Here is a 19,644-nt window from a genome sequence, read left to right as displayed (position 1 = left end):
TTGGCTAAGACAAATGTTTACCTTTTGAACTATGGTGCCTAATACAGATTTTGCAGTGGGGAAGGGAGAGAAATAAGAGAATCTATAAATGTCTCCATCTTTTTGAATATCCGAATCACATTTTCCTTTAATTTTAGTAGTATTAGAATGTAGGTAAAGCTATTGCTTGGGTTGAATAGATACAGTTGTTTTAATGTAATAGAGAAACAATAGAAGATATCATCTGTATTACCTGGCTGTGGATGTTGGATGAGAGAGTGAGGGTGTAAGCAAGGCTGCTGAAGAAGTGTTGCATGCAGAAGCCTGCATCACAGGAAGTATTGGCCTGAGTGAGGTTGCTGGTGAGTCACTGCCTGTCCTAGCAGTTGAGAAGCACAGGAAGGTTATTGTATCCTGCCACTGCTGGGTGTCGACCATGAGTCATGGATACTTCTGCTGCAAAGCGAGTGATGCAAATAGATATCAAGGGTTAAATTCTTCCTCAAAATAATTCATTGAGTGTTGCAGTGAGGCTATCAGACTGTCTTCTGGGAAAATTAAGGTATGTTCGGTGTCTAGGTGCCATTATGCTTAAGTGTTACTTCATTATTATATCAGTAATAGCCAGATTTATTTACAGGACATTTTTTCTTTTTAAGAAGAGAACTTGAAAAGGCATCCCATGTAAACAACAGCCTTAAACTACTGTCTTGTCTTTAAAATAGATGCTAGAGATTATTGTAAAGTTGTACTATTCATGTTAGTGTAACTCTAGTGCAACTTCTTCAGGTTACAGTGCAGTATTCTGATGATCTGTATGGCAATACCTTCCCCTTTTTTGAGGGGAAAAATATTCTCCAGGGAGAAGCTGATGACTGCAGCAAGGCTTGTTGAGAAATAAAATGTCTTACTAGATTAAATGATGCAGCCAAGAGAGAAGACTTTGGGACTCAAAACTTTTTTTTTTTTTTTTTTTTTTTTCTGAGGGGAGGAAAAGGGGCAGAAGCAGCAACTTTAAATTTGAGAACAAATTGAGAAATTTTCTGCCAAGTAATGCTACTCAGTTTTAGTAGAAAATGTTCTGGCTGGTAGCTGGAGATAAGGTGGGGGGAGTGTTAAGGAGGGATTTTATTACAGTAACTAGCACCTGTGCAATAGAATTGTCTGCAGGACAGTGAGGAAAATAGTTGTGGACATGACATGGGAAAAATCTAATATGCAGTAAAGCGGTATTGAATTGCAAAAATCACAGGCTAGGTAAAATATTGTTTTTAAAGTATATTATCAAGATTAATTCACTGCATTAGTTACTAGCTTCTGTGTAGTTTCAGTGATGTAATACAAAACTAGCCAGCCTAAAGAAGGGCTAGTGTGCTGAAAGCTGGGTGTTGTTTATCAGCTGGTAGAGTTACCACCTCCCCGTACAAATCTTGTGCTCAGACCTCTAGACCATGAGAACGGTGATGCTTTCATGAAAGCCTTTATTCATTCATTATTTATTGCTCTCAGTTCTCTTCTGCTTTAAGAGTTTGATTCACTGCTTATATTGTGGTTGTGTTTAAGAGTGGGTGGTGGTGTATTCTGATTGTTGTACCAGCACATACATCAAAATGACAGCTGCTGCCTGAAGGATTCATAACCTAGGTGTGAGGAAAGCAATGGTGGGAAAGTGGTATGGTGGTGACTTTTGACTAATAGGAGTGTGATTGTGTCATTTGCTTAGCTGTTCTCCAGAAACTTTTAAAATAATACGTTGTTTTAAACTTGACTAAAGAAAAATTTTATTTATATGATTTTAGCACCCTGTTATATATTCCATTATTTGGATAGTAGCTGTGTTTTGAGTTTATAAATCACTCTTCAAGTAATGTTTTTTCACCTATTCTACATAAAGCCCTTTAATGATTGGCTGGTTTTTTTCAACTGCTATCACTTAAAACACAGTTGCCACTGATACTTTTTTTTTCTTGAATTGTTCATGGTAGATTAATCAAGAGGAGCTGCTCTGGCCTTTCCTTGTAAATGTAATCAAATAATGGAGTTTATTTTTAGAGTAATATATCACAGTTTCCTTTTACATTTATTTGATGTTCTGTATTGGGATTTTTAAGGCGTTTTTTCTCAGAAAAAAAAGTCTGAATATAAACCGAGAAGTTACTGTCACCCAAAAAAAACCCCAAACAAACCCAAAACCATGCTTGCAGTAGAATACTGGACTTTAAAAGTGGCTTTTGTTTTATGATGTAGAGATGCAAATGAGTTTACAGAATTATGTGGCTAAGGTATGTAATCTATGAAATGTAAAGTAAAAGAGGCATTTTTGTCAAAATTGGATAAAGTGAAATAAATGTTAGAAAACCGTAAAATTGTAGAAATCTTTCATGTGCATGGCTAGAAACAGACACACGGATTGGGGGACATGATGGATTTCTGCTTTGTTTGTTGGACTAGTGTGTAGTTCCTCTTTTTCTGACTGTGAGATTCTGGGGGTTTCATCCTGGATGCCAAAGTGAAGTTTTCAGGTTCAGCACTGCCTCCTCTACAAGTCCTCCTCCTCCTTGCGGTTCTGGAAACCAAGGAGAAATATGTGCTTTCTGAGGAAGGATTTCCCATCCAGCTTTATTGCCTATCTCTATGTAATGGTTAGGGACTGACCATAAAATAATCCCAAAACTATATAGATTAGTTTTTTGCCTTCCTGTCAGTTAGAGTTTGTTACAGATGCCAGCTGTTATGTACACAGCTATTAGTTTGGGAAGATATTATAAAATTTTTGGTTTGAGGATACAGATGTAAACAGCAGTTTAATCAGTCTGTAGCAGAACAAGGTGACAAATAGATGTCTGCTTTTGGTAGCAAAGTGCATAAAACAAATCAAAGGTGGTTCTCTAATAGCTTGTTCTCTAAGAAGAGTGTGTTTGTAAAGAGAAGTTTGGAGAAAAACAAAAGAAAACCCAGTTTTCCCCAAACACCAATACCAACAGCCCTGAAAGCTTAAGTACATACTGGGTCAGTGCTTGTTAGTCAGAAATAACTGTTGGAAATTATATGTATGGACTGCAACTGAGTTAATGGGACTCTAAGAAAATCTGAGGTTTCTCCTACTAGGTTAGGACAAGCTTGTCATCACAGGTTAGGTTAGGTGGCTTAGGGGATCTTATGAGGTGGGAGAAACACGTATGAATCTTTAAGGATTTGGGGCCTTCCAGTTCTGAGTTTGTAAATTGTCTGCTGACCATCTCCATAGCAAAAGTATCTCAAAGCAGTGTAACCAACAGGCTGTTTTAATGATGAGTAAAGCGTATGTTAATCTTAGGTGAAATCTGAAAGGAATGCAAGGGTTATGAAATCCAGGATTGTGGGGTGGTTTCTTAGTAATGCATTCAGGGTTTCTGTGTTGATTAGGTGTGTGATTCTTCTGTCTAGCACAGACATCTAGGTATCTGAGTGAAAAAAAAAGAGTAAACTCTGCTGCGTTTAACTTTTAAAGTTAAGAGGGGGGGACACATGAGGTTATTTCCTAGGGAAATCACTTTAAACAAGTATCACCACTGGCCCTTCAGCTGTCTGAGATGGATTAGACAGAGGGAGTCCCTTCCCTAATTCTTTGTAGTCTGGGAACATGCCCAACAGTTGAGGAGATTTTTGGGGGGTCAGAAGCCACTTTGTTTTGTTTCCCTGAAAAAAAAATACATTTACACTAGACAAATGAGCTTTCCAGATTTTCAATGCTACAAGTACTTTTTTTTTTTTAGTTCAGAAGTAACAAACTATTATGTAGCTTTGAGATTAATATCTGTGTTCTGACAGACATTTATGCCACGCTTAAGCTCTTGCTAGAGTTGGTGGATTGATGCCTCAAACTCACAACTGGGAATTCCACTTTCCTTCTTGTCTTTACAGTTGTTCATACAGATGCATCAACAGATTAAGATGCTTCTCTGAATAATTTTTAAATGCAGAACACTTGGTTACAAGATGATTTGCATAAACGCACTTGAACCAGAACCAAAAGACAGTATTGTACAGCATTTCTATCCATTTTATCTCTGTTTTTGCAAGTCTTAAAGAGTTATGTATTCCCAGTCTGGTATATAGATAAGCAAGGGAGTTCAGTCATTGCACTGCAAGAAGCCCAACAGCATGACATACTGTTTGAAAGACATGTAGTAATGGTTCATGAGTAAGTACTTACTGAAAAGATTTAGTAAGAGCCAGTATTCATTCACGAAGATGATTAGAGGACTGGAGCACCTCCCCTACAAAGAGGGACTGGGAGAGCTGGGCTTTTTCAGCCTGGAGAAGAGAAGGCTGCGGGGGGACCTCATTGCAGCCCTTCAGTACCTGAAGGGAACATACAAACAGGAGGGAAATCAACTTTTTAACAGGGTAGTAATGGCAGGACAAGGGGGAATAGATTAAAGCTAACGGAGGGAAGATTTAAATTACATATTAGGGGGAAGTTTTTTGCAGAGAGAGTGGTGAGGTGCTGGAAGGGGCTGCCCAGAGAGGTGGTGGATACCCTGTCCTTGGAGGTGTTCAAGGCGAGGCTGGATGGGGCCCTGGGCAACTTTGTGAATATCCAGGCCAGGAGGTTGGTGTCCCTGCTTGTGTCAGGGGGTTGGAACTCTCTGATCCTTGGGGTCCCTTCCAACCCAGACCATTCTATGATTCATTGAGAGATTTATTCTAAATCATTTTACCAACACAGTCTATACCAACTGTCCTTTTTGATCCATGGGCAATGCAAGACTACTCTGTTAGATAGTTTTATATTCATTACAATGAACTAAGATCTCCTTTATGTTCTTCTGTCTATTCCCTTGCTTCCTAGAATGATGTGCTTTTCACTGGCAAAAGTCATTCTAGCCATGAGTCCTATTGCAGATACCCATTTGAGCTTGTCTGATTTACGTGCTGATCAGATACATTTCTGATAAGAACTCAACTTTCTGCACCCGATGGCTTGAGTGTTGGGTGACAGAGCACTGCTGCCAGAAGGAATTGGTACTTGCTTTGAAATTTCTTGTACCTAACAGAAAGATGCTTGTACAGAAGAACCATTCTTGTGAATGGAAAAACTGTTCTGTTGAGGTATTTGCATCACATTCTAGGATCTAGTGAAGATTTTCTTAATGAAAACCCTTGGCTTTCTACTTCCAAAGCAGAATGTGAGCTCAGCATCTATCATTGTCATAGTACATGTAGCAGAAATATGAAGGTCTCCTATTCAGGTATGTTGTGCTAGGGCTCCTCACTTCCAGAGGTATCAGAGTTCCTCTTCGTGCTTTCCTGTCGTTTCTCCCTTGAACTCCCTGAAGGGAGTATTGTGTTGCCTCTTAAAGGTCACAGAAATCGCCTTTAGAATTTAGTGTAATGTGCTGTGTTCTGCTTTGCCCTCAAAGGTGCTGTTGTCATTCCAGCAGGAGGCTAAGTGCCAGAACATTTCAATCAGTGTTTTTTTATATGTTCTTTCACAGGGACAGTGATTACTGCAGCCATATTCTAAATTTATCCTGAAATTCCAGTAACACACTTGATCTTCCCAAAACTATTCTCAGCCCAAGAGACTTGATGTATCCAGAAAAAAAAAACCATTTAAGTCTGTTCCATTGTGAGTGTAGCCAATATTTAATGGCAAAGATCTGAGAAGATAACGTGTATCATGTCAAAAAGCCACAGGTTCAAGAAGGCTTAATTGAAGCTCACTGATGGTTGCTGCGACTGCAAAGTTTGTTAAAAATGGATTTCTATTTTCTTCCTCCTTGCATTTCAAACAAAATAAGAAAAGTTATGAAGATGGAAGCGGATGCATATCTTCCGTTTGGAACTTGTCTTGCTTGTGAGAATTTCAAGCCTTAATCTTGCAAGATAAATTTAAAATGATTGCTTACATCGTGGCTGACAGCTGTGCATTGATAACTACAAAAAAGCCTGTATTTCTTATAGAAAACAATTTTTTTTTCTATTTTTTTTTCTGTATATAGAAGTTCCCAAATTATAGTCCTCTGATGATGTACCTGAGTACTACTCATGTTTAAGCTATCATTTTAGGCCTTTTGGATTTTCGGCCAGTGTAGTATGAAAACCTGAATTTGTTCCTTAGTGTGGCTTAAAACACGAAAACCTTGTGCAAATGCTTTTCCAGGAAACTTGTTTTGCTTCCCCTGAAGAACTGACCATATGGGAAACGTAAGAAGATGCAATGCTTACATTTATGTATGGGATAGTGGTGTAGTTTTGCGTGGCTGAGTTCTGGCAGAGGGGGGCTGCAGGCCAGAAGCTTCCCCTAGGCCTGAGAGAGCAAACACCAGCCAGCTCAAGGCCAGAGTTGTTGTTGACCAAGGCTGAGCCCATCAATTAGGCTCACAGCACCTCTGGGAATCACATTTAGGAGAAAAAAAAATGCAATCACCTGCTTTTTGCCCCCGGAGAAGGGAGTGAGAAGAACGATGCAGACACTAAGGCCAGTGAAGAAGGAGGGGGAAGAGAAGCTCCAGGCACTGGAGAGAAAGATGCCCCTGCAGCATGTGGAGAAACCCACGGTGGAGCGGGTGTCTCCCTGCAGCCCTTGGAAAAGGCCAAGACCCCACCTGCAGCCCATGGAGAGGCCAGACGCTGATAGAGGAGATGCTGTGACCTCTGTTGGTGCAAGCCCCTGCCAGCACTTGGAGCCCATGGAGAGAGACAGAGACGCAGAGATGAGTGAGAGGGAGAGAGAGATCCATGCTGAAGCAGGTTTGCTGGGTGGGTGGGGGGTGGAGCTTGTGACTTCATGGGAGACCAAGCTGGAGCAGTCTGGGCTTGAGAGACAGAAACATTCTATGAGTTTATGACTGCACCCCATAGAAGTGACCTACATTGGGGCAGCTGGTGAAGAGCTGAAGCCCTGTGGGAAAGGACTCATGTTGGAGAAGTTCACGAAGGACTGTCTCCTGTGGGTGTGACCCCACACTGGAGCAGGGGAAGGGTGGGAGGCATGCCCCCCCCCCGCCAGATAAGAAGGAAAACAACTCATGAGAAACTGACCGAAACCCCCATTCCCCCATTCCTCGCCCCTCCCCATACCACAATGGGCAGGAAGAAGAGAGTGAAATCATGACTAAAGTGAAGTCTACTAAGAAGGGAGGGGTAGGAGAAGGTGCTTTAAGATCTGGTTGCACTTGTCATTACCCAACTCTGGTTTCACTGGGTGTACAGTGCAGTGTAAAAAATTAGAGAGTTTTCTGTCCTTTATTCGGTGTTGAGTCTGTTTTGCCCGTGATTCTGATTGCAGAATGAGCTCTCCCTGTCCTTATCTCAACTCCTGAGACTCTCAATATACATTTTATCCCCTGTCCAGCTGAAAAGGGAGGGGGGGTGATAGAGCAGCTTTGGCGGGCTTCTGACCTCCTGACCAAACCACCACATATAGAAAGCAATTAGGAAGGCTTACTGGAGAGGGTGAAACAAGAATCTCAAAGTATTACTGTGACATAGTCAAATTGGTCCTGTCTTCTTGTGAAACAGCGGAATGAGGTGTTGGACATACAGGACCTCTGTACTCCATATTTATCTCCCTGAGATGACTTTTGCCTACAAGGAAAATTATCAGCAAGCTAGCAAAACCTCATTCTACACATGGTCTGTGCAGCTGAGAGGCAGCAGCTAGTTTTTACTGTTGGTGTTCTCCCTATCTTGGTTGATCATTGTGCAAAGACTCCATTGGCAAGAACTTCCTATGTGTCACAGTACAGCCATATGTTGTTTATGAGATCCTGAATGTCACGTGTTCTAGTATTTGACAGGATTGAGTCCTTCATGCAGTCCTCTCACATTTGTGACCATATGTGGTCATCTGATGCTTTTCTTGCTTGGGAAAATGTCTTTAAAAGCCAGTAAACAAAAGCCCAGTACATTTCCGTGCTATCACATTGCTGGTGAGCCACTGTTCAGGTTTTATAGTTCAGCCTGATGGGGCTAGCAAATATTTCATTTTTTTCAGCTGAGCAGCTTAATATGGGGCTCTTTATCTTATTTGTGTCTCCATATCTTGAGACACAGGTTTGGGAAGAATACATCTGTGGTCATCAATCTGTAGTCTTTAAGGGTTGGGTAACTCATGAGATCTTTGGTTGCAGGTGAAGGATGCCACTATGCTGTGTTTAGGATTGGCAGGGAGAATACAGGATTGTATTGCTGTGGGCAAGCAGAAGTTGAAACACTTACTGTTTTTTATTAAAACTAATTCCTCTAAATATTATCAATTTATGTATCATAGCTCACCTAGTAATTGTTTCTTCAGTCCTCAGCAGCCACAAGTTTGATGTATTCAGAAAGCTTTACAGATCAGGCCTACTCCATATTTTATACCCTTATGTGAGAGATACAGGGTTTATGCATAAAATTGCAGTTATTCAAAACATTTTGGTCAGAACATTCTTGTAGGACCCATGCACACGTGTGTTAAGATATATACTGTAATGTCTCCCAACCATCTAGTACAGAAGAAGGTTTAAAGTGGGGGTGGGGGTGGTGTGCCAGGGGGAGGGAAGTGTGGATAAAGTAGTCAGCAATTTTCTTGAGCATTGTTTTTTCATATATCACTCATTATAAATCATCAGCTATTTTACCTTTTTAGAGCATAGTGTTGATATATTCTTATATCTTGGAAAATACTGAACACAAGATCAAAGGTTGTGTAGCAGAGAACCTTTTATCTCTGATTGATTCCTTGCATCAGCTAATGGAAGGATGTATTTGCTGACCTCCCTAATAGGGGTGACTAATAAGGCTATGTTTTTGCAGAAAAGCTCTTAAACTATTAACAAAATGAGTCATGTTTCATGTAGCTGCTATTAATTTGAAAATATTTGACATCTATACATATGTAAAAGTTAAAATTCTCCTTCCTTTAAGTATCATAATAATTTCTAGCTATGCTCATGGGATAAGAGGTTCACAAAAGCGAAGTCTGGCACTTAAGCACTTATTCCATGGATGCAACGCTTAGTAGTAATCTATGCCGTGAAGTTGAGTGTGTTTTATATACATTCAAAATGGCACGTGATCAGATTCTTCAAGTTTTTTCAGGGCTGCTCTGAATATAGATCAGTCTGATGTTTGTATGTTGGGTTGTTTGGGGTTTTTACAGAAAAAAATTAATTTTATCAACACAGTTTGTGGTAAAAGAAGCTTCTGTTTCCCAGACAGGGGAGACAGAAACTCTAAAGAATTATCTTATTGCAATGTATGAAAAACTGCATATATGCAAGAACTCTTGTTTCTTTAGCAGCATAAGAATAAATAATCAAAGCTCATATTTGTCTATAAATAAAACATGTTAATTTAGTAGTGTAATGCTAACCCAATTTTGACAGCCTATTGGGAAATAAAGGTTAAAATCAATATGGAAATTGTTGATCCTGATGAGAAATTCTAAACATCTACCCTAATCATAAAACGTGTGTTCTTGAGAAAGATGAGGGGCACTTAAAAGAATCCAGTTTCTATGCTCTAGGATCATAGCATGCTGACACTCAAATCGTGTGAAATGTAGGAAGATTTGCATAAGCAAAAGCTTTTGAAGAACACTAAAGTATTAATGTATATGTACCTTTAGAAATTTAAACATGTGATAGCTGGAACTAACTGGTATGAATTTAGAAGTTATTTTATTTGAATTCTATTGCTTACTGGATAATTTCTGGTATGTGCTACAAAGCCTGAATTCCCTTAGGAAGCCAGAGAACTGTCAGAATTATATTTGTAGTTCAAAAACTGATATATAAACTTATGTTTTCCAGGAATTTACTAGGTTTGCCTATATTTAATCAGATTTTTTTTTCCTGATAATGCAGGTATGTGCACAGGTTTCTTCAGAATAAGTTATGAGTTATGTTTTTACTGCGCATCAGGTATTTTGTAGAAGCTGCCTACATGCATGCTGTATTACTTGAGAACAAAAACTCCTTACCTTTTTTCTTTGTAAGTTAAGTTTTTCCATGTTTATCATATGTAAGATTTTTCATGTGGTCAATTTAGCGGTGGGTAACTGGTGTAATGCATCTGTTCTGTTTTACCTTGCAGCCTTCTTTATGGATGTACCTCTGCACTTAGTATGAGGTGATTGCACTGCAGTTTTGGTTCTTCTGTGGCCACAGGTTTATTAGGTTGTTCCTGATCTGCTTACTTTAGGAGTTTAAATTCATCCCTGCTGATTTGATTGTGCGTTTGTTGGTTGGGTTTTTTTGTACAGACATAGACGAAGGAATTAGGCTGCTGCAAACTGCCCTCTTAAACCCAATTGAGTCATTTTGTGTGAGTCTAGTTCAGCTGACAAATGTATTACTGACAACTTAAGCTCTTTATCTATAAGACTTTTTTACCATCTTGCCCTTCTGCTGTCTCAGAGATAATGCAATGTATGGTTGTCGTTAAAATACAACTATTTTTCTTTGACTCTGAAATTAAATCATATTTAAAACCGTACCTGTATTTTATATCTAAGCTAAACATTTTAAAAATCACCCATTCATTTCCCTTTAAATAAGGGTTTTGAAGCCCCTGATCTGTCTTACAGGGACCATGTAGCATGTCTGGAATCAGCAAGTTCTGTTTCATCACAGCCCTGCTGGACACCTGACATTAGCCCTTTTTTAAGTTTCTTTGCGTGGGCTGCAGATGAATGTCAGCAGGGACTCCCTCAGACAGCCAGGCCTTCGCTTCTGCCGTGCTTTCAGCAGAATCCATTTCCCAGAAACACCGCCAAAACGTTAACTCTTTGAGAATGGGAGAGAATGATTTCCCATAGAGACCGAATCCTATTCCAGCATTTGGCATGTGATCTCTTTTGAGCAGAATGGGGTTCATCATCTCACAAATGTTTGGAATGCTTTCCTTGTAAAATGCTTTCCTTATGAATCATCATAAAGCAAAGGTCTGTGATTCTGCATGTGGATCTGCTGGCAAGAAAAGCACCTTTAAGTTCTGTCCTTTTCTGTTGAGATACATTTGAGGCCTTACTGATTTGTCCTTGTGAAATAAAGTACACTGTGATTATTGTATCTTTTCTTTCCAGAGTAGTAGCTATGCAGTCATGATTACCTAAAGACAAAGGTAAAGCAGTGTTTGTAGGTGCAATACTACATCTATTTCAGATCTGGAAGGGCTTTTGTAGCTAAAAGCATGTGTCTTTTTTTCCATCTGTAAAAATAATTGGTTGAATAAGAAATTAGCTGTAAACTGGCATCTTCAGAAAGCTGGTTTTTTTTCCCATTTAACAAATTGCATTTGACTGTTATTATTGTAATTTTTTCTTTAGCCCCTGGTTGGGTCCTGAAAAACAAATACAGAAATATGCGATATGTAATTAAAAAAATCCAAACCAGTCCTATGTCCTTCCAAGCACTTACCATTTTCTACATGAAGAACAACTTGACCACTGAACAGATTTGCAGGAAACTGACAAATACATGGACATCATAAAGCTGTCATTCAGTATAGGATGTACTGGCATTGTGGGTTAACAGTAGAAGTAATCAGGAAATTTTAAGTAGCTATGTTTGTCAATATTTTTCATAAGAAATTTGTATTGAACCTGCTGATTTCAGCAAAACTTCTGTTAGGAAAAAAAGTGTTTTCCCCACGGAGTGGAATTTCTGATTAAAAAATGGGGAAGATTGAGATCAACCCCTGGAAATAGAGGTGGTCAGGGATGCTCCCTAGAGTGTGGGAGGTGCGGAGAGGTCTCTTGGCTAATTCAGACAAAGACCTTGAGCTGAGATTCATTTTCCCTTTGTGACTCCGGGATGTGAGGAATGTAGGTTTAAATTCTGAAGTCATAGAATGTATTGAGTTGGAAGGGGGTTTTAAAGTTCATCTAGTCAAACCCGCCCGTATTCAGATACTTGTACAAAGCAGGATCTCTCTCAGCCTGTCTGTGAAAATATCTTGTTAGAGATCCACTCAATACCAGCGTATTGCCTACTGACTAGAGGTTCTTTTGGGATGTACGAAGATGATGAATATTATCTTGAACCTTTATCTCCCAGGCGGAAGCTTCTCTGACACAGACCACTAAGTATTGTAGCCGGACCTCTTTTTCTCTGTGCCCTTCCCATCACCCCATATTCTCTTGCTCATGAATACAAGTGTCTTCAGTGGTCTCCCAGTGTAAAAGGAGGATTTTTAGGTTGAGTTTTGCAGAATGTAACAATTCTTCCCACCTCATTGTGACACATTTCTGTGACAGTGTCATAAAATTGCATGTTATTTTTTCGCTTGTTGCTGGGAAAGGTTTTTCCTTCTTGCTGATTGTTGACAGGATGTTCTTGAACATACTGAGGTGGTGTTTTTGGGGGTTTTTTATATTCAAGGAAATAAAGTAATTTCCCTGGCTAACCTACTTAGAATTTAAATCCAGGAGATTAAGGAAAATTTACCTAGGCACTGAACACTTCTGTAGTTGCCTTGTCTGTGTTGTGGAACCCACAGCTATAAATTAGGCATTTATCCTTCTTGAATACATTATGGAGTGAGTTATGTATCTGATCACTGTAGTGGTGACAACAGTGTCTGCAGTGTGAATATTCTAAATCAGACAACCAAAACCAAAGGGAAAAAAAATATATTGGAGTCTTTAACATTGTAGCTTGGTAGGTCAAGCTCTGTCTCGTGAAGTTGAGTGTAGAAATCCTTTCTGTAAAAAGCAAGTCACAATTAAATCCTTTCTTTCAAAATCACGCTAGTAGCAATGGCTGTCTCCTTTTGATCTAAAATAGAGGGTTAGAATGCAGGTCTTGACGGCAATTAAATTCCTTTTTCCAGCCAAAATTCCTTTTTCTGTCCAAAATATGTTAAAAAGCACTTCCCCCAGTTCCTTTGGAATGGTAAGATGGTAAACATTTAAGTTAATTAGAAGTATTGCTATGCAGGTCTTTCTATTCCTATGTGTTCTACCAATTAGAAAAAGAAGCAGCTGTGCTCCCTTTAGTATTTTCTGTCAAGCCTACTGCATCTTTAAACATTTCATGCAAAATAGAAAAGCTGCAACAGAAAGAGATGAAAAGAACTGCCTGCAGCAAGGTTTGGTGCGTTGCATTATCCTGAGGCTGCAGCAATAGGACTGGAACTTTGTGTCACTGGCTGTTGTCATACTGCAGGTTGGAAAGTCATGTAACCAATCTGCCAAGGTGTGGGAAAGGTGTATTTGAATCATGTTAGGTGGAGTCAAAGAATGAATCGTGTTTTGCTACTTAGAGATGTAAATTTTGTTCTCTTGGGTGTAAGGCAAACTGGTTAACAAACTTCAGGTTGCCCCTTGGAAGTAATACAGGCAGAGGAGCAGCTGTGAGAGGTTATGTTTGCACCTCACCCTGTTAGGATTTATATTTGAGGTGGGCCTAAAGGGGCCCAGATCTGTCAAGAGAAAAGTAGAACCAACAAGAGACTTACTAGAAAGCTATGCTCACAAAAATATCTTTGTGATTTTTAGGTATAGTTAAATTTTGTAGTGAGACCAATTTTCATTACTCTGAAAAGGTAGTCTGAAAAAGGTACTCTGAAATCCTCAAGGTCTGACATATGAGCGATAAGTTTCAAGCAAAGTACAGGTTCAACATAAATAAAGTCAAAGCAATTATATTACTTTTATTAAAGTATTTAAGAAAAGCATCATTGTTACTTATTCAGCAGAGTATGATGTAACCATGGGTCTTAAAAGTATTTTTACTTGTTTATTTCTGAATAAGACAATATCAACAGTGTTCTTCAAGATTGATTGAGGTTTTTAGTCAGGTCCTAGAAATAAGATTAAGCACTAATGGTTAGTATTGCATGAACTGGGAAAATAATTTGCCTTTCTGGGATAATCATTGATTTAAAAGTGAAGTCTAAGAAATGGATGAGAAGCTAGTAAGACTTGCCCAGTCTTTCAGAAGGAAAAGGATCTTTTCTTTCCATAAGACAAGTTATGGGCTAACTGAAAAAGTAGTTTGTTTATGGTGCCAACTAATAAAGAGTATTGTTCCTTTATTCTGAGAATCATAACAAATTTTTGGAAAGCAGATAAAAGAACCCATTTTGCATACATCCTGCATGTTGGAAAGGAGTGGGTGTCAGAAACACAGAATGGTGTATTTTCCAGTTACCTTGCATATAATGAAATTTGTTCTCAGCTGAGCAGTTCAGAGAACAGTGACAGTAATTCATAAACTCAGTGCTAACCTTCCTCTCACCCTACCTCTTCATTTTTCCTGGGAAACTCAATTCAAGGCAGCTGATGACCAATTTTGTTGGGTGTTCCAAACTCTTTTGTCCTTAATTAACAGACTGTTTAATAAAAAGTTTGTCACTGGTGTTATTTTTCATGTTTCTGAATCACATAATAGATTCTGGTTCTTTGACCTAAAAGTTGCATAGAGGCTTTTCCAGCATTGGGGGAGATAATTTCTGTCTGTCTGAGACACAGTTTTTGCCCGTGTAACCTGAAATGAGATTTCACAGCAGATCAAATGGTAAAAATGAGGGAATTTGGTTGTGGTGATTTAGCCCATTGATGTTTATAAATAACCCAAGTCTGATTCTGAGACAACACTAAGTAGAGGAAGTAATTTCATTTAGTAGATGATGTGGTTGTTTAGAAGAAGCTCTTTTTCTTGCCTAGGAGAAAGGAAATGCTGAAGTGGCAGTTTGTGGAGAGGCAGGTGGAAGCATATGGGAATTTGTTAGCTGGAGAAACAACACACAGCTGAACTGTGGATAAGTAAGGCTTCTCAAATGCAAATGGAATTAACTCGTGTGGAATTGTAAAGTTATGTCTAGTGAGGCTATTGTTTAAACTTAATGAAATTTAAGGCTGTTCTCTCAGTAGTGCCATTGAGGTCCTACTGACTTTATTGGTGTTGTATAGGTACAGATGAGGCAAATCTTTTCATGGGTGCAGTAGGTTTTCACTCACAGCTTGGTCAACATACATGAATTGAACAGATGTAGTTTTGATTGTCTGCCTGCACACTGGCTCTGCTCTCGTGAGACCCCACTTGGAATACTGTGTCCAGCTCTGGGGCCCCCAGTACAAAAAGGACATAGAGCTGTTGGAGCGAGTCCAGAGGAGGGCCGTGAAGATGATCGGGGACTGGAGCACCTCTCCTATGAAGACAGGCTGAAGGAGTTAGGCTTGTTCAGCCTGGAGAAGGCTCCAGTGAGACGTTAGTGCAGCCTTTCCAGTACCTGAAGGGGCCTACAGGAAAGCTGGAGAGGGACAGTTTGCAAGGGCACAGAGTGATAGGACAAGGGGGAATGGTCTTAAACTGAAAGAGGAAAGATTACATTAGATATTAGGAAGAAATTTTTCAGTCTGACGGTGGTGAGGCACTGGCACAGGCTGCCCAGAGAAGCTGTGGCTGCCCCCTCCCTGGCAGTGTTCAAGGCCAGGTTAGATGGAGCTTTGGGCAGCCTGGTCTAGTGGAGGGTGTCCCTGCACCTGGCAGGTGGGTGGCACTAGATGGTCTTTGAGGTTTCTTCCAACCCAAACCACTCTGTGATTCTGTGTTTGTGGTAGTGCCTCGATTTTAAGGCTTGGGGTTTTTCTGACATTCTCATTCTGACTGTGGTTTGGAGAAATGACAATATATAAAAACTGAAATCTTAATTAAAAAAACAAGAAAAAGCGCTTTATAAAAACAGTTTTCAAAATCCATACTGATTCCTTTGAGATATTTCTTTTCTTCTTGTATACTGCTCAATGCTGACTTGAAAATAAATCTAACCATCTGCCAATATATAAATACAATGTACCTTTTAGAACAGAATATTTAATTATGACCCACCTAATACGCTTGTGCTACGTTATCACACAGATTTTATAACCTAAAGGGTAGTTTTAGATTAACAGGATTATAGTAACTGAGAGTATTGTGTTACTGAAATAGAAAAGACAATTACAGCATCTTAAATCTATCATGAAGCTGCACATTTAAGCTGATTTCAGTTTATGCTGATGCCATAAAGGATGGTTCCAGTTTCTTCTGTACCGTCTCCTTGGCTGCACGTTGCCACCCCTACTTTGCACAAAGACCAGCATTGGTGTAGTGACATCATCAACTGGATTCCGAGATCTGGCTGGGAAGACCTTGTTTTGGTTTTGGAAGGGCTGATTTTCATCAAGGTGAAGTTTTGATCCAGCTGTCAGTGTCAGCCATCTAAGGAAGGACAGAGACCTGTACTGTTCCTTTTAGTGGCAGTGTGGACTTCAGTGAGCACCTTTAGTATCAAAAAGCAGCTCTTAGGCCAGAACATTAAAGGAGGGGAAGTATGTGATCTGAAGTACTGACACTTGTAAATCAAATGGGATTGATTGGATTGCCTTCATGCGCAATTCAGTACAGCCAAACTAACAGTTAACATGTCTAAAGCAGGTTAAAGGTCATACTAACTAGTACTTTAGTCCTAGTGAATACTGGAAGTTAGTTGTATTGCAGATGCTCATTTTTGTAATGTAAAGGTAGGCCCCAGGAAACACCTGACTTGTTTCACATTCAGACAAAACTATGAGCATGCCTGCCACTCTTACGGGTGTAGACTTAGTCGGTGTGTATCTTGTCCCTGGTAATCAGATCTTTATTCACTGTGTTAGCTCTTCTCCTTTATTGTCTTAATACTTCTATCCAACAGAGAAGAAAACAAATGTTTATCTACCTTACGAAGTGAGGACTTTTTTCTAGGCAAAGTGTGCTGCTTCTGTATTATCCCATTATTAACACATTGTATTGACTGTCATTGAGACAGGATTTATTGTCTTGCACAATCAAAAATTGCTGCTGATCATTGGATTGACTTCACGTTCCTCTTTGTAAGGTGGTAGTTTCTGCTCTGTACTAAAATTCTCATGTGTAAAATAGTGCAATGTGACCCTTCTCCACAGTCAGCTTCTATCTTGTTTTCTATAGTTGTTAGTTCTTCCTGACGTGCTGAAGTTTCTTCTTGAAGTCAACTGGGAAATCTGTGCTATGTGTAGTGTTAGTACTGAAGACTGGGACTCAGGAGCTTTCATGGCTGATTACAATCTGTTAGATGGTATGTAAACTCTAGTTGTCACATGTTCCTCTGGTTAGGTAAGAGAGTCATGCTAGTCTAGGACTTCTTATGCAGAATTCTTCTACAGGATAGGCAAACATTTGGAAAAAAAGATTTTAAAGTCTCAGCTTAAAATGCCTGCTGACATTTTCCTTTTTGAAATAGTGACTCGCTGAAGTTTGTGGAAGTGGGCAAGTCATCCAAGTAAGAGGTTTCTAGTGTTAATAACCTCTACCAGACATAGGAAGGACTTGAAGTTTCTGTAGTATAACCCAGTTAAACCTCAATTCTGCTTTCAAAAAACAATGATGGTCTGTCAGTGTTGTAGTTTTCTCTTGGTTGGTATTTCTGGAGGACTGACATGGTTTGTGCTGTTTTCTCTATTTCTCCAGTGAAGGAAATACTCTGATTTTATCTATTTATTCTTTTAGCACATGCAGATGACTATCCAGGCTCTCCAAGATGAGCTTCGGATCCAGCGGGACCTGAACCAGCTGTTCCAGCAGGACAGCAGCACTAGAACCAGTGAGCCCTTTGTGGCAGAGCTGACAGAGGAAAACTTCCAACGCCTTCACGCAGAGCACGAACGCCAGGCCAAGGAACTCTTCCTGCTACGTAAAACCTTAGAAGAGATGGAATTGCGTATTGAGACACAGAAACAGACCTTAAATGCACGGGATGAGTCCATCAAAAAGCTGCTGGAGATGCTGCAGAGTAAAGGTCTGTCAGCAAAAGCCACTGAAGAAGACCATGAGCGAACAAGACGGTTGGCTGAGGCAGAGATGCACGTGCACCACTTGGAAAGCCTTCTTGAACAGAAGGAAAAAGAAAACAACATGTTAAGAGAGGTAAGTGACCAAGCTCTGGGTTTGTCTCCAATTTTAAGCTTGTGTCTGCCTCCTTTCCATTTCATAGCTGTAAGGAAAGAACCTTCCATCCTCTCTATAAGCTGTATTTTGCAAATGCAAACTTGACAGAATTTGTCCTGTTTTAAAACTTCTTAATGGCTTCCTTGCATGTGCTTTCTGGGGTTTTGTGCTTTAGGCCCCACTTTCCCCATAGTCTCTGTATGAAGCTGTGGAGGTGAATTGTCACACAGACTGTAAAATTCATTCTTCTGTTCTATTTCAGTTTGAGAGAAAGTAGCTACCTGTATTTAGGAGAGAGCTGAGAGAAATCTTTGCAGGAGTAATGGATGATTGCTCTATGGTTTCCATGGAAACAGTCATCTTGCTGTGAAGGGTATTTGATAAAACTATTAGCTGCACTGGATGCACAGCCAAAAAAAAGATTACTTAAAAGGACACTGCTACACACATAGCAATACTTAAAGGGACACGGCTGCACACATAGTAACCCCCTCCCCCCCACCTCCCTGAAAACAGAAAAGAAAAAACATTGTCATATCTGTATTGTACCTTAGAGGGGTACAATAGCAAGCATCCGTCACTACTAATCATCCTAAACTAATTGTGATGAAATATAGGTTACATATAAGTATTTTAGAAAAATAAAGGATAATAAATTTGTTGTTGTGTAGCCAGTGCCATTAAGTTTCTTGATGTTGTTAAATGCGTTTTTGTTCTGTCAACCAACCTCCTACAGTATTATAATACTAATTTCTGAAAGGCTGATTCAGCATGTGTTGTGTACTCACACAGGTATGTATGTATATGTTGTATACACTAATGGTAAGATATTTTGTAAAGATTATTTTACGTACTTCTGCAGATGGAATGGGTGAATTAATAGCTACACATGTACCTGTATGTGTGTGTGAATCTAATGATGTGCTTCGGGCATTGCGCGTCTCCTTTGTGGTTCAGCATTTCTTTGAAACCCTGAATCATCTACACAAGATTTAAGTCCACTCTTTAAGATGACATAAAACAAGGTCTGGCACAGAGGTTTTTGAGATCAGTCTTTGTAACAAATAAATACTTCTTAATACCTCTTATTCATATGTTTTCTATGGCCTGACCCATTCTACTTGTGCTCTTGCAAGCATTTATGTAAGAAAGCTGGACCCCACTGATCTGAGCCAGATTTAGGCCAGATTTTTTTTTTTTTTTAGAGCAGTAATCTCTTGAGTGTCTGGAGTGAAGATAATATTATTCCAGAGTTTCTACACTACAGTTTTTCCTTTATTTAGCAACCAATGATAATTCTGTTCCAATTCTTGTATCTATTTCAGGAAGAGCCCCAAATGGCTTCCATTTGTTTCTGCTTTAAGTCCAGCAACGTAAATGAAAAGCTGGCAGGAGCTGTGTAATTTTTCAGGAACGCAGTTAGTTTTGTTTCTGCTACTGATGAGCAGATGTTGAGAGATAAGAATTTATTGTTTCATTTAGAATTACCTGGAAATCATCAATCATTTGAGTCCTAACCTTTATGGTAAAAGATTTTCTGGAAAAGGTAGAGATGGCTTACTGACTTTGAAAGTGCAAAGTTTTATCTAACATTTAAAAATTAATTACTCCTTACTGAGCTCTGTGTCATTGAAAAGAGTAAGCTGGATATGTTGGAATTTGTAGCTCAAGCCATTGATATGATGGGTGATCCACACTCAAAACTGAGCACCATAGTAGCCATATAATAAACATGGTGCCA

The 19,644-nt window shown here is 39.4% G+C and overlaps 1 protein-coding gene across 2 annotated transcripts in view; it reads left to right on the top strand.

The window, feature by feature from the left end:
* The window catches only part of ERC1 (ELKS/RAB6-interacting/CAST family member 1), a gene marked incomplete at its 3' end in the record, with an annotated part of 279,280 nt that overhangs the window by 35,889 nt on the left and 223,747 nt on the right, over positions 1-19,644 (top strand). For both annotated transcript variants that reach the window (XM_084278306.1, XM_084278305.1), the window contains exon 2: positions 17,466-17,882. In XM_084278306.1, coding sequence (XP_084134432.1) covers positions 17,466-17,882 — 417 coding nt within the window. The remainder of the gene's footprint in view (positions 1-17,465; positions 17,883-19,644) is intronic.

This window comes from Gallinula chloropus (genome assembly GCF_964237585.1).
Source record: "Gallinula chloropus genome assembly, chromosome: 1".
NCBI lineage: Eukaryota > Metazoa > Chordata > Aves > Gruiformes > Rallidae > Gallinula > Gallinula chloropus.
The sequence above is the reverse complement of the archived record's forward strand: the minus strand, read 5'-3'. Positions and strand labels throughout refer to the sequence as shown.